The following is a 15,711-nucleotide window of genomic DNA, read 5'->3' as shown; positions in this document are numbered from 1 at the left end:
GCAAAACTTGAACAGGTGTTGAAGTTGTGCCTACTCAGTCCCTTGTCGTGATGGTTACCGTGGGGAGCTCCTGCGTGCGTTTCACTAGCTCTGTACATACACTCCATACTATGGCTACACAATTTTTTCAAGGTGTCGCCCCAGTCATGAGCCGCGCGTAAGCATATGGCCAATGAGTGCGGGCCCGGCGTTTGTCGGACGCCACACTTGGCGACTCGCCGTCGCCCGTTGCAGCGTCGATGTGTTTACGCTAACTCAAATAATGTCTCAACAAAAGGCTTACAACGCCTACGGCCATTCTAATAGCCGGCAGTTACGCCTTTACGGGAGTGACAGATGGTCCTTCACTGTGGTTTTTCCAGGGTCATCCATGGACTTCGGTTCTGATGTTGGAATCTTGTGTGCCGAGACATAAAACCCACGCGGATTCTGCATAAGATGTTCATGGGGACCCCCTTGGGTATCCATGAGCGTCGTGGGTCGTGTAGGACATTGAGTGTTTTAGCTCAGTACGGAGGGATTCCTTTATTCACGTGGGGGTCTGTTCTGCCCGCTGGTGCTTGCACGAGTCGGAACGGCTTTTGCAGAAGGCGGAGACAGTAAGTACTTCAGTCGTGTGAGGAGTCACGTCGAATGCCTTAAAGTAGGCAAGCTCGTACCTGCGTAGACATAGTCCTCACTAGGAATGAGATGCTGTGATGGACTCACTGACGCCGTGGCGCGCCCCTGGAACTATTTTGCTACTCCTAGAAGCCCAAGAGAGATTTTGTGAGCTGTACTCTTGCTCGAGATGCAGTGTGCAACAGCAAAAGTAGGAAGAGCCCATACCCGACGGCCGCAAGTGCCTTTGCGTCTCGAAGAAATGCTTGCTGCTCATGGGCAATGTAGACAATACGCCGGATAGCTGCTGCGGTGACCAAGCGCCGAATCTCCTGCACCAGAACAAGGCAAGTAGAGCTCTGCAGGCAGTCTCAGTAGGGCAAACCGCACGTGTTCCAGAAGTATAGGCGCAGTAGAACTGAACCCCCAAAGCAATGTGCTTGCCTTGTTTAGCCCCCTACGCGACGGAGAGAGCAGTAAAACGTCGGGGAGCTCCGACGCTGCAGTCTTGATGGCTTCTGAATCCAGCGAAATGAACTCAACGGAGATACAGCTGCCAAGACGTGAGGATACGTCGTAGGCGCACGCAAGAACATGCAAGAATCATCTGCCACGGCGCGGCGAAGTGCTGCTCACCAGATGTTACTATTCCTTCTAGCTTTGACGCTGCATTTAGTGACTCTCGTGCAGCTGAGTCTGCTGGTGTCAGTGGCGTTGCTGTGGTAGTTGCAGCCGATTCGGCTCGTTGTCGGCAGCCCCCAGCACTGTCCTTCGCCGTCACACCTCGCTGCAACGCGCTTCCCTCAACTCGGTGGAAGCCTATCTCGGTGTCCCGTGCCACAGCATGCTTTGAACATATGGGAACATAAGCAGCACAAAAGCGTGGCAGAGCTACAGCATACATGGCCGCATTAAAGGCCACGTCCATTTCTCGGCTTGACAGAAACCACATAACCGAACATTCACGTCTGAACATGGATGTGTCCGTAAACTGCGTGGCTACGCATTCTCTGGAAGTAGAACGAAGCAGCAGCCATTCACATTGGTTACATCATTCGAAACACGCCGTTTCCGAGCGGTCGCTCCTTTAGGTCTTTCAAGGCAACATTTCGTCTTTGGGCCTGACCTGCACCAGCTGCGCTCGGTTTTGTTCCCGAAGAGGGTGATACAGCCCAGCTCTGGCAGCCAGGGCCGTCGCAACGTCTCTGCAAGCAGCATTAAGTGAAGTGCGCCAGCTGGATTGGGAACACGCAACGGGGACTGCAATCATTGGGATGCTTAAAAATCGCAACTGCCCCAGCAACCCCTCAGAACCCACTGGCTGTTTGTACACTCCACCACTTCGGCCGAGGATATGCCGTTGAGGCCAAAGTTCTTGCGGGTCTCATCCGCGTCGCGGATGCCAGGGGCAAACACCACCACCTGCAGTGCAGCCGCATTCTTACACCTGCTGCGATATCCTGAACAACGAGCAATTTGACCTCCTGTGGACGGCGGCGTGATCTGTTGCAGCGATGCCTTGCTATGGGTACTGATCAAGCAACTGGGAGGGGTGTCGCACTAGAAAAAAGACAACCCTTTTGGGGCTGACTGCATGGCCTCTATCTACGTCTGCTGCCTGGCTGCCTTCCTGGTTTTGTGCCCATAGCTGCTGATGTGTTGCTCTCGTTGCCTGAACATTTGTTTCTTTAATTAGCGTAGACTTCGTAGTCTATTCTGGTGCTCTTGCGTGCGCAAATAAGCCCTGAACAGCTGGCCTGAGCTTCACGCCTTGCAATTCATGCACCATGGCTAGCTTCTGCAATTCCCCATGTTCTATCTCTGTTTCACTTACCGTTCGAATACTTGCCCGTCACACGAAGGCCACATTAGGCTCACCTTCTCAAACGAGGAGGACAACAAGACTTCCAAAAGACCCCCAGACCCTAAAGCCCCCCACAGACACCCTGCTGCCCCTCCCGTGGCCTCCTTCAACGCATGAAAAACTTGCTCCATCACTTCTCCCCGACTTGCAAAAGCCTCGCGTGTTCCGCCTCGTCACACAAAACAGAAACAGAAAAAATAAGGACAAATAAAATGAAGACAGAAGAGCACGATATCAAACAAATGAGGTTGCAGAGGGGCACACGCGCGTAACGGAGTACAAGCAACAGACGGATATACGTGGGGATATGACGCATAGACAGGAGCATACAATAGGACGAAAGAAGGGACAAACATCAGCAAGAGTGAAGACTGTCTGCGACAGCCTTTATTTTTGCTGGCTCAAAGGCTAAAAATGGCCCGAAACAAACAAAAAACGCACGGCGTATCACAGTAAGAGAACCTTCCATGGTAGCAGGACACTGTAAATCTGCAGTGGGTCGAGCCCTAAAACCAAGTGCTTGAGCTAAAACTATTCGTGGCACAAGCCTAAAACGTAGGACCCTAACCCTTCCAACATGTGAACGCAAAAAGCAAACTCAGCTTGCCGTGGAGTTCAAGGCAGCGTTCCTCACCTGTTATTCGATATCGCCACCCAAATACCGACACCAGTAGCGCATCCGTGCCAGCCAAAACTTCATCTGGAGCTTGCAGCCTATAGCAGCAGACCATTACAAACAGAAAGAGGTTGCAGAATAATAGGCAGCAATACGTACAGCACCAAGGAGGGCCAAAGCATATACAGCAGCACCAAAAATAGCAGCGACGAGAGCAGCCGCAGCAAAACAGGGAAAACTGTGGCATTAATTATGGCAGCATTAGCGAGGCCATGAACACCAGCAAAGGAACAACAATTGCAGAAGCACCTGCAGCAATAGCCCTTGACTCACCTGCGTACATCACAGAAAGTAACAGCCTTAAGAGAGGGACAATACGTCCTCAGCTGTTGCGCAAAATGAACGAGTTGGGGTCGCGCACTGTCTTCGATGTGACCTTTCAGCCGCAGCAACACCGCACCGTCGGGCGCTGTGCTATCCTCTGCACACAAAACATAAGGGAGTTGCCCTTCGGAAAAGTGTCCAAAAACGCGATGAAACGCCACACTCTCCAATTCAGAATTAAGTTTTCAGTCCTTTGTTGTGTGTCGTGCAAAACATGAGGCCAGAAGGCAATCTCTCAAGCACAACACAAACAACGCCTCTGTTACACACCGAGCTCTTACCTGCAACAGCACCATTACCAGCAGCAACAAATCAGTTTGTTTGTCAGTGCATGAATTCTCTTACCCGCAAGTCTGAGAGTGAGACCGCTTAGCGTTCCTGCGCCACAACGAGGGTTCAGCACTCGCAGTCGTTGATCTTCCATGAGAGGCAGAAGGCTTTTTCTTAGCTGCCTGTACACCTCACTCACTGCGGAGACCATAGCCCACAACAAGAGCGAGAACAATGGCTGTCTAAGCACAGGGTTGCATAAATAACAAAAGCACTAGTAGACTGGCCAACACTAACGAGAACATCCGCGGGAAGCTTTGGCACAAGCAGCAACAGTGGCAGCACAGGTGCCAAGAAGGCCTACTAGGGCGTCGCATTCGTAGGCATTCCCGGATGTCGACAATGCTGACGCTCCCATCGAAGGCCGGGAGGCCTAACCGCGGTTTTCCGTCGACTAAGTGCAGCAGGAAGTCTACCCTCGAAGCGAACCTTATGCATGAAGCAAAAGCAGTAACAATACACATACCTAAAGCCTTAAGCGAGACAGTGTGTGTCTTTGTGGTGTAGCTTTTGCTGCTACAAAGACACAGCAGCTCGCGCATTCGGTGTGCGATCCATACTCTATCTCAGAAGAAGACGGCACAAGCGGCACGACTTCAGGACATGTCCACTGTGGGTGTTGCTCCCGTTGGCGCCGTAGGTGCTGCTCCTGGTGCAGTTCATGAAGCATCTGCTGCAGCAACTGCTGCTTTGCTTTCCGTTGATGAAGAAGGTCCAAGTGGATGAAATGGCAGCCACCGCAGCCTTCAAGAAAGTGCGGGCAAGGGGACGCTCGCTGTCCTGGAGCTGCAAGCACACAATAGCCACGCATTCTACAGCGTGAGCTTCAAACCCTAAATACCACGTACTAAGCCTCGAGAATCTGTGAGTATCAGCACGAACCTACGTTGTAACGGCAAAAGCCCGCATTTTGGGCAAGGATAGGCTCGAGTTGAAAGTGTACTTTCACTGAAAATTTCTTGGAAATTCCTCCGGAAAATATGCCACGGAAGCCACAAGGTAGCAAGCGTCAGCATCAACAGAAGACGGACAATTGTCCTTATCAGCAGACGAACTAAGCGAAGTTAAGATCAAGATCGAGAATTGCCGCATGTGCAAGAGCACCAGCACCAGCAGAGAGAGAGCAGTAGCAGCAATGTCAAAAATACTTTGCGCGATACCATTATGCACACTAGCAGCGCCAATGCCATCAGTGAGGATTCTTCTTACCAGTCGAATCCGTGCCTAAGAAGGCCATTTTGCACTTGCCTTTGCGCGGCTTAAGCTCCTCGAGGCGCACGGTGATTTTAGCTCCAGGAAGAAGACGCCTAAATTGGGCGCTCACCTCCCAGGACCACCGTTGCAGCAACAGCCGAAGCCGGCTCTGCCCCGTCCAGGTCAAAGGGCCGACCTGTGCAGACTTCAGCAGCAAACGTGCAACTTTGTAGCACGCGATGTAGTGCCATCACACCACAGACTGACTGAAAAAAAGGGCAAGAAATACGGATAAACACGTACACGTGGAACCGAGATACCACAGACTGGGGGAGAAATTCGTCAAACGCAAGCAATGCACACGAAAAAACCGAAATGCAGCCAACGGAAAACGGTGAGGGTGAACCTGTGAATGACACACGGCAACATGTCATGGTTCTTGATTACAACAGACCACGAAGTCCACCGAGGCAAGAAGCTCACGCAAGTGCTTGAAGCCTCCAACAGAAGAGTAGACAAGTGAGCGTCTGTATGCCATACTATTTCAAAGTTAAACCCTATGTTCTACACTTTGGCGCTGTACCTTCAGGCCCCGTAAGATGTCGCCCTCCTCAGCCGTGTTCGCAATGTTTAGCGGCCCAAGAGCAAAACTGTTGCTGCAACTGCTGCCTCCGCTCTTGTTCCTTTTGGTCTTGTTGCTGGTGGTGCTCGTAACGTTGCCGTCGCTACTACTGCCTTCACTGCTGGAGAGGTCGGCGCTGCTGTTTGCGCTGCTGTTGGGGCTATCTCCGAACGCACTACCACGTGTATCTGTAGGACACGCTGCTGCTCTCGTTGAAGCCATAGATGCAAATGACATCACAGCGAAAGCTGCAGCAGTTCGCCAAAGACTGTCAATGCTCGTCGCAGGCAGCCTCAAGGAATGTGTACGTGGCTGGTTTCTCGGCGATGCACTTATCTGTCTTGTGTTTCTCGAAGACAAAGTTGTTAAGCAATGCCTTCCGCTACAGTATTCATGAAAGCTTCCAAATATTCCACGCGTGGATACGCGCACCTTAGGAGGCCTTCGGCAAATCTCCGGGGCTTCCGTAGGGCCCTTAAGGGGCTCTGTATACAGCGTTGAGGGCACCCAACAGAGCTCAGGTTTCTTTTTGCAACCCTCACGAGCTACCACAAGGGCCGCTCCATAGACGCCGATGATCCGTCTATGCATCCCCAGGGTCGTCGTGGGTTTCCTCAAGGCCCCCATGGTTCTTGGCTTAATGGCCGCTACTAGCCTTTTAGGCAGAAAAAACACCCCATTCGTTGCATGCAACTGCAGGAGCATCGGCCTGCAGGGCCCCAGAAAGTTGTTGCATGCAGAACGAAGACTGAATTACTCTTTCCATGCACAGTCAGGCACACAAAATTTCCTGCATATGTCGCTTCTGGACGATGCTGTAGCAGCGCAGCCACCTGCGTCCCCAGTATGCAGGGCAAACACCCGATGTTAGCACCAGCGAGTACTGTAAAAATTCTACAGTCTGCCTGTATTACCGCTGGTACAGCTACCTGCGCTCAGCAACAGCAGCAACTCTGCGAGAGGCCACCGCAACAAGCCCTTTGACCGAGAGGTAGCGAACGAGCAGTCCTTCCTCGCAAGCATCTAAGTTACATCTGACATTTCGGAAGGCCCGGGTCTTCTTTCATAGTCCTGGTCAGAAGCGGCAGTAGCAACATCAAGCGGCGTCTATTCTTGTAAATGAAAGAAGCCCAAGTAAGCCACGCCAAGTTGAGTTGCATAGTCGGTAACAGCGCCTACAACCGTTCGTGGCCATGAACCGTTCCGTCCAATGGCGTCGCGTTTATAGCAGATTAATTGAAGCATCGGCATACAGCTGGACGAAAAGGCTCCTTGTTGATCATGTGTGTGAAGCTGTAACTAGACATAGCCAATTGCAGTGTACTTCCTTGCTTGGAGCTGCAACAAGCCCTTTCCCCAATGCATGCGCCAAGACTTACCCAGTGAGACTCACCCAGCGAGTCCTGCAGACCACGGATAAATGCAAAATAAAAAGCGGAAGGCTGTGTACATTCACAGGGCTACACAGTTTCGCATAGTATCCCGGTTGTTGGTGTTACCGGGCAAATATGGACCTGACGGTACCTCCAAGGAGAGATTACAGCTGGCGCCCGTTCGGTCTTCTGTGCATCGCGGCACCGGCATGCCGAATCGAAAAGCCTCAGTTACTTCATCCGTTTCATGCTTGTGACCAAGCACCGACGCAATTCTGCATTTGCACTGGTTCGCGCCACATCTGAGGTGCACGGGCGCTCTAAGCATGCCAACAAATTGGAGCTAAACACAAAGCTCACGCCTCAATCGAGACGAAAAGCCTCATTAAATTTTTTTGGTGGGACAAGACTGGTGCTGTTGTATGGTAGAGCGTTCACTCATCTCGGGATCAGGCCGGTCAAGGCCAGGATCCAGCAGAGTTTCAGGGAGCTGTGGCCCATTAGCCCGAAAGCGCTAAACACAACTGAATGTAACACAGGCTGTACTTGGGAAAAAGTGATGGGGTTGCATAATATTAAATTATCGAATCTGGCCACTGGCAAGGCCGCTGCATTTGACTGAGCTCGACGTAAGCGCTCCTGGCGTAAGCATCCACGCTAGGCTACGCTACCGACTTTCGTAGACAATTAATGCGTCCAACTTGCTGCACAGTGTCTTGGGGTTAAATATCAATTTTTACACTATACCTACTGCAAGCCACCGCAGTTTCTGGATCCGGGCAAATTGTTACAGAAACTAGAAAACGAACCAAGTGGGGAGGGCCTTGCACATCCCTTTTTTCGAGCTCGAAGCAACACAAGGAGACTAGTGCAATGCTTTGAATTTTGTTTCTGAGTGGGTAGTAGGGGTTTATACTATTCGATATCCCTTGACAGCTGCGGTACAAGAATGGCACGCGATGTCCCTTCTCGTAACGCGGGCGCGTGTTTTAGCACAGGAGAAGCGAGTTACCACCGCTTAAAACTGAAAAGGATCGATTTTCGTAGAGCCACGCGGAACAGAGCGTGGCTGCGGCAGCGTCATGCTTGCATCTGGCTAGAAAATAACACCTCTGAGCTGAGCTATGCAGTGGTCCAATCAGCGAACGAACAAACCACGCTGCTTTTGCAAACGGCATTGAGACCCCGATAGGGCCATTATACGCCAGTCGTAGGCACTCGACATAGGACGGGTGCAATCATATCTTTGCGGGATATGCATGTTGATATGGCCAAATGGACAGACTTGCTGGGCTCAGACGACGGTTGCGCCTACTGAGTTTTCTGTAGAATGGTCAAGGTATTCATCTCTGCAAAGTGCTGCACGGACCACTTGTCTAGAAAGAGCGACGAGTTGCATTTGGGGACTCCAGATTCCGCGGCATACAAATTCTGGAGTCCAAAGGAGCCCAACAAAGCCCACACAGCACGGGCAGATGCACGTCGCCTATTCACGTCGAACCGTTTTAGGGGATCCGAACACGACGCATCTTAGCCCTTGGAGATCCCCACGAGGAAGTTGACGTTGACATCGATGACTCTCGGGGAAGCTGTCCGTGAAGAATTTACGTGACTGCCTGAGGTGCACCACAGGCACTATGGCGAGGATACTCGGGAGTCACAGCAAGAGCCGCCCTCGAGGCAAGAGTATTTGCCGTCGGCTTCCTGAGGAACGTGTGTTCCTTAACGCTCGAGTCGTTAAAGTCCCGCTGGCCCTTGAAAATTACGAGGACAAATCCGCTTCTACAATGTAAGTCAAGTGATTCGTGAGAGGCAGTCAGTAAGAAGTCTACTGGGGTCGCGAAGCTGGTTGCAGGTCTTCAAAATACCTTTTAGGATAATCTGCCCACTAGAATAAACCATTATACTGGAGATCAATTATGTTATACACCTTTTACCAAAACAGATGCGAAATATCGAATTTTCCTTTTTTTGGAATGACGTAATTGGTCGAAAGTAGAGTAACATGGAAAGTTCGGAAGCAGGAATTTTGTAGACGAACGGCTTCATCTTAAGCGTGTGAGAAAAGTGGGTAACTCATTGAACAAATGACGTGCAAGATGCAACATATGGAGGACGAAAGGTCATAGTTCGAATATGTGAACAGCCACATTCGAAAGATGTCAAACGCAAGATGTGTCACCTGAGAGGGGTGATACCTAAATTTTACTAGCTAAAAGGTGAAAGATAAAATGCAGCACTTGAGGGAGACAAGAAAATTGCAGAAGAAAGGGGGTTAATACCAGTTACGCAGGTGTACATGTCAAGGGGAAAACAAGAGAGGCCAATAGACTTCGGGACAGCATTTCAAGGAGGCGAAGGTAGGAACGATCCAGTGACAGAAAAGATGGAAGACGTTAAGGGATGAGTATGAAGGGCAGCATCTCAATGAAGTTGAGCGTAGCATGCCAAAGTGGTAAAACGCCAAAAATGAAAAGTTAAAGTAAAGTTCATTTCCTTGCACCCCACTGTGGACTCTTGTAAAAAATTGAACGTGCACATTAGTTTTAGTAATCACTGATGTTCTTAAGGCGATAACGTTCGTAGGGACTTCCCCCTTTAATACTAGCTGTCCAAAGATTCGCAGCTGCCTTGAAAAAAGCAATATTTCAGAGTTTACATAAAGATGTCGTGCACTTTTGTGTAGGTCTACGTCCAAATTTCGATGGCTGGACACGAAAAAAGATTAGATGTAGAATGCTGCCTCTATTTAAGGCACACGTTTGTGTTTTTCAAATGAGTTTCAAACCGGCGTCCAGCCGCTCAAGCATTGCTCCTTCTCACGTTCAGAAAAAAATTGACGAGAAAATTAAGTTTCCCCTCTTGAACAGCTCAGTATAATGATAATGCAGTTGAGGGTAAATGTCTAGAGAAATTAGAGCTGTAGTCCAGTGCAGTTGTACAGGCTCTCCCGTTCGCCAATGCCTTTTTTATCACTCGCTGCCGACGTCACTGCACACAGACACCTTAGGGATTAGCATTCTGACCATTCAACCCATTGCAAGCGGCCTTACAATTGGAAACTAATTCTAGGATTGCATTTCGCGGGGAGGTAAAGGATAACGTTTGAGCTTTCGCTAAATTATCGCAACGTCCTGCGGATAAGGAGACAATGTTTCAGATATCCCACTGCAATCCATGACGCATTAGAGTTTCCAGCAAAAAATTCTCTAGCCAGACACCCTAAATAGCTGCAGATTCCAACATTTAAGCGCTTTCACATCTTAACTCGAAAGAAATGACAGCTTCAGCACTGCTGTCTTCCCAGTATGCAGGGGCGTTATCTGTTCAGTGTCTTGAACAAACGAATTTCTCCATCTTATGTCAAGTTTCAGCAGAAATAAGAATCACACAAATTTAAAAAATTATTTTAAATCAGACTATTAGGAATACTTGCCTGTGGAAGGCATGTAACGCCGAATCGACGTTGAGCGAAGCCGAAAAGGGCTGGGGACGAGGCCATCAATCCGCCCATTTCTGAAATTCGGCAAAGTTGAAACAATTACGGCAAATGCCAGCAAAAAAACACACTGTATTCTTCCTATTGGTGACCTTTCTCCCCTATACTTCCCGATAGGCCTCAAATAACTCGGCCGTTCTTGAATACGCAAGGAGATCCGTTGTACGGCCTCGCCAAGCGCAGTAGGGGTGGAATTGTGCCAAGTTTCACCCTTTTCGGCTCATTTTTGCCCATTAATTTATCGTAAAAATGGCCCTTCGCTGGATGGAACCTCTGATGGGTTTCTGGGTGGTAGGAGCCATTGGGAGTGATGGACCACTCCGGCTCTTTGATGCTGCTGGGCTGGAGTCAAGCCCGTTTCCTTCTGAAGCAATTGACTCGCCCGCTGAGTCAGTATTTGGACCACGTCTGAGTCCGGTCTCCTCTGGTGGGAATCTGGGGGAACTGCTACCGCGGAGACATGCAGCGATCGCACTTTTCACTGCGCTCGCTATGGCTTTCGCGTTGCTGAGATGCTTCAGAGCCATAACAACAAGAAAGCCCTCGAATGCAACGGAAAGAAAACTCTCCGACGAAGTATCATCACCCGAAAGCGAATGTGACGTCCGTAACGACCTTACATCACGCAATGCAGAGAACAAACGCACCAACTGTGTTGAACTTAAAAGACCGACAGGATTTCCACTCTAGGAAAAAGTGGCTCCATCATATGCAAGTGCAATTTTTCGGACTTTCAAGAGCTGACCAGCATTTGCCTTATGGCGACTCTACTGCCCTTGCTGGTTCGTGGTTTTCTCTTTATGTACGTTTACGTACACATAAAGTAAGTACACGCAGCGCTCACTAATGACAATTTTGTTCTGGTAGATGACTTGAAAGAAGTTTGCCAATGACCGTGTTTTTCGGATTCCAAGCAAAGCGCACTAGTTGTGTGTATCTTCAAGGGTGAGATCAATGGAGCGCGCAAGGCTGCTCCTTCCTTTCATCCAAAGCAAACTTTTGCTGGTACTTCGAAGCCTATGGCCCTTCTGAATTTGGTAGAGTTTCACCATCGTTCCCCTTTTCGCGCCTGCAGTTTCAATGTGTCAGCAACTTTACTTCTGCTGAAGCAACGGGCCTTCACGGAAGGAATATCCTCACGAAAGGCTATTTGCTGCAAGAAACCTTCTTCATCGAGTTCATTGCGTCTTCAGTCTCAGTAAATAGACTGAATGCCGTAAGGAACAGCTGCCAAGCAAGCGACGTACGGCGACATCGACTAAGTCTGGACCAAGCCGGCAACTATGCCTTTTTCTTGATTAATCAGTAATTTGGGACATCATCATACAGCACGCTTCTGATAGTGCCCTCACTGTGCTCAAGCCTGTGAAGCACGAAATGCAAAGCGCCGTAACCCGATGGTTTTTGTGGCACAACGAAACTGAGTCAGAAATGCGACAATGAGAGGGTTCAAAGGCAAAAGCTTCTTGGTAGGAGGTGACTGGTGCTGAAACTTCACGTTACACAGACGGTACGTTGGGGACACGATGATCAGTGCATTTCATGATCTACGAGCAGAGATTTGTGTGGAGCTACGATCTGCACTGGACATCAATTGCGGCAATGAATGAGACACTGCCTTGCACCTGAAATACGCACTGTACACACCACAGTGCCATAATCCCGACCAAGCAGTTCTAGCACTGCGAACATGCGTCCTGTTCTAAAATTTATTTAGCCAATGGAAAAATGAAAAAGATGGAAAAATTTCACTTTACGTGCTGCGCGGATGCTGCATAATAGCCATTGTGGAATTCATGCTGGCTCTTTCATTAAATAAGTAGCTTGAGAACTTCAGCTGCTCGTCTGTGAACTGATATCGTGAGCAAAAATTATGGACCTATACGGAGAAATCATTATTGAGTCATGCGTTAGTTGCCCGCTAGGGCCCACTTTTAGTGTGAGTGGTTTAATCCATGTGCGCCAAAGTGCCACTGGCTCCGAATTAGAGCAGAGAGCTATCTATCGGTGACTGCGCTTCTCAAAGAACGGGAGAGACGGGGACCATTTTGCTTTTACATCGAAAGAGCATTTTAACGAGGCGCCTGTGCTGCTTCCACTTACGGGAAATGACTGTTTGCTTTTTCCTCTTTTCAGCTTTTCTCACCTATCAAATCCGCTCCGCCAGTGAGGCCAGCGCACTTCGGTGCATGAAAATTTACAATTAGTGCGTTTGAAAACTTCTTGCCATGATAAGGCCAGGATGCTGTTTTGAGGAGCGACCGAGCCGTAATCTGCACGTGTGCAGGCGATGAACAGATTTTGTGGCAACCTGCGATGAAGGTTGCATGCTTGCCGCCTTTTGACGAGTTGCAGCACTTATCGATATTCATGCAGCAACTCTCGCTCAGAGCATTTCTGCTTTACTTTAGACTGCGGCGCTGAGTGTAGACAAGCCCCAATGGATTGAATGTCGCATGGGATAGGCACGTCTTCTCAGTCTTCATGAAAGTGACAATTGAACCACATGAAAAGGAAATGCTTCCCAGCCATCATTATGGGGATTTGTGTATGAAATATATGTCCACTGAGTGGTTACAGACGATCGGTGAATGCAATTAGTGGTGAGTGTTCAGGTACATGCGCCCTAGCAGTTGAAATGCCTGCTGCTTCACACTTAGTGTGTCGCTTCCCCAACCTTGCAGTAGTGTCATATTGCTCAATTGCGAAACACCTGGCCAAGCCATTATTGACATCTTCATTTTGGTATTATGACGCTTTAGAGAGTGAGCCGCAGGATACGAATGACACGGCTTCAGACCGCATTCTGCACTCCAGATTAGGTGCAACTGCGGTGCAATTTGCAGTATGCATGCGATGCAGAAGGCTGTTTGTTGCTGATTGTGGCCAGGTAACAAGCTTTAATTTACTAGGGTGGACTTGTGAATGGATGGCAAAGCGAAGTGATAGAATAAGCCAACATTGCTCCTACGAAGAGTTACCGCACCAGATGAACTTCACTCGAATTGCCGCATAACTCCTTTCCAGTGCATGGAGAGGATTCTGTTCTGGGGCCCACTCCTCTCGGCGAAACCATTCGGGTTTCTCGTCATGTTTCAGAAAATTTTCTGACTGATTTACCTGCCTGAAGCTCGTTTAAAACGATTTTTAGTGTAACTTTTTCGAAGTCCTGGGTGCAGTACTAGCCAACATTTGATAAACGTATTGCTCAAACCTGTGCACACACATCTAGTCAACGTTACGTTTGGAAAGGACCAACTAAGATGCAGCAGTGTGATGCGACACAACTTCGATGACTGTAACGCCTAGCGTGGTCTGCAAGTGTCAGAGCCGCAGGCTTGTCGGTGAGCACATCAACCGCTACACAAATATTTTTCCGTACTGGGCACAAACCTACAGCCCGCACTTATTTACTTAAAGCATTGACCAACGTAACCTTTTCTTTCGCGGCCCTACTGACGTCTTCTAAAATCTGCGGCCTTCCATCGTGTAAACGCAGTTTTTGCTTTGGCTGCACGGTTTTCAGTGGCGGCGGGAATTCAGTGCTATTCACGTGGGATGGCGACCGTATATGGGTGTAAACAGCGCAAACGTACAGCGTGGAGTGCCATCTGGGTTACAGTGTGTTTCGTGAAAATCATCTGAGGCGCCGTAATGGGAGTCTACTGATGAAAGTATAGACACTAACGTCCTGCATATTATTACATTGTCCAGAGCCTAAAGAGTGCACACTGCATGCTACTTACTTCTGTAATTCGTGCGTGTAGCCTACGCACTCTGTACGAATTTCGGATAGTAAAGCCGCAGAGTGTCAGATTGAGTTTTGAGATGGGATTCCCAACAAATTTTGGGGATGATACATCTATCAGCGTTTCATGATGTTTTAAGCTGTTCTGTCAATGCTTGTCCTATGCGTGGTGCAATGATAGGCCCGATAATGTGAATAGTTCGACGTGTTGAATGCTTAAGGCGGTGAGTGGGGGGCAGGTTCATATGAGTTGGCTGGCATAAGCTGTAGCCAAGCAGGGCTTGACACTGCAGGCATGCACAAGAAATCGCGAAAGCTGCTCCACACCTTTTGCTAGAGCAGTGCCTGTAAAATCTTGAACAAACTGTTTTCATGTCTAAATGGAGAGCAGCTCCATCACACCATCATAGATGATTTGTATGCTATGATGCGCCTCTCCTTATTTCGCACTTGCCTTCCTGTTCAGCAGTTGATCCATATGCGTCACGCCTGCTAGGGCTGAGTGGCGAAGTATTTGAGTCCTGTCCATCAACCAAATACCAGCTAGTGAGTTGTTTCGTTATGATACCTCTCAGCGCGTGCCGTGCCATATAGCGGCTTGCTTGCTGCGATTTTTCGGCTTCGTTGCATACGTAGACACTTCAGCCTTCTTGTTTAGCTTCATTTCTCATACGCGGGGTCCCTACAAAATTACTGGATGTTGATAATCTATTATAAACTTGTTGACTGCATCGCTGAACTCGTCATACAGTGCATTCGACGCACCGTTTAGATTTGTGATTATCTTCGGAGGCGTCAATTTCAATGCGAGTCAAACATAGTAGGCGTAGAACACTTTCGAAGCGTCGAAATTCTTTTTCATTGCGAAAGGCTGTGGTATGCCCGTCAAGCATACTTGCAGCACTCACCAGGTAATTGAGGCCGCTGCAGATACCTTGAGCTACCAAACCACTTGACTTTTCCCTGCATGTTCGACTTGTCAGTTTTATTGGGGCGAAGATCTATGTGTCTGTCTGCAGCGTTGCATGCAGTTTGAATGTCTCCAACAAATATCACAGAATCGAAGGTTGCCCCTAACATCGCACCAATCCTTTCTGTACATTGTTAGCTTGTGTGAAGAAAACGTCTGTGGAGAGCTTTCCAACCTTTTTTAGTCTCCATCTACGCTTTGCACATTCACAAATGCAAATAAAAACAGCGCATTAGCTTTAAGCGACCAAAGTCAAGCGAACAAAGTGCACAATAACCTGTTGCTCGGGCTTCCCAGGGTAAACTGGTGAATACATGTTAGGGAAATGTCGTAACGAAATGCTTTTGAGCCTGTGGTTCCCAAGAGTGAAATTTTTCGGCAGTTCGAGAGGGTCCTCAAAGCGCCACGGAACCACCGCTTTTGTAAAAATGAAGCACTTGATAAGGTATCGTTACGAGTGTGAGCATAGGCACCGTAGTGTTTTAAGGCGCTGTTAAATGAAGATGAAAGA

General features: G+C 48.9%; 2 protein-coding genes across 2 annotated transcripts; one reads left to right on the top strand and one right to left on the bottom strand.

The window, feature by feature from the left end:
- Positions 1–529: 529 nt before the first annotated feature.
- Positions 530–6,237, bottom strand: ETH_00030615 (RNA methyltransferase, TrmA family, putative; the record flags this gene model as incomplete). Its single annotated transcript, XM_013378875.1, has 14 exons — positions 530–659; positions 829–932; positions 1,045–1,118; positions 1,237–1,447; positions 1,727–1,805; positions 1,919–2,022; positions 2,479–2,633; positions 3,099–3,178; positions 3,414–3,561; positions 3,810–3,932; positions 4,099–4,223; positions 4,355–4,580; positions 5,004–5,184; positions 5,572–6,237. 14 exons carry the CDS (start codon positions 6,235–6,237, stop codon positions 530–532), a joined length of 2,406 nt encoding a protein of 801 aa, XP_013234329.1.
- A 4,494-nt stretch (positions 6,238–10,731) lies between these two features.
- Positions 10,732–11,172, top strand: ETH_00030610 (uncharacterized protein; the record flags this gene model as incomplete). The annotated part of the gene is made up of 1 exon (XM_013378874.1): positions 10,732–11,172. The coding sequence occupies one exon, from the start codon at positions 10,732–10,734 to the stop codon at positions 11,170–11,172; it is 441 nt and encodes a 146-aa protein (XP_013234328.1).
- Positions 11,173–15,711: the final 4,539 nt, after the last annotated feature.

This window comes from Eimeria tenella, genomic scaffold (assembly GCF_000499545.2).
Source record: "Eimeria tenella Houghton genomic scaffold, Eth_scaff112, whole genome shotgun sequence".
Lineage (NCBI taxonomy): Eukaryota > Apicomplexa > Conoidasida > Eucoccidiorida > Eimeriidae > Eimeria > Eimeria tenella.
This window is presented reverse-complemented; position numbering and strand designations above follow the sequence as displayed.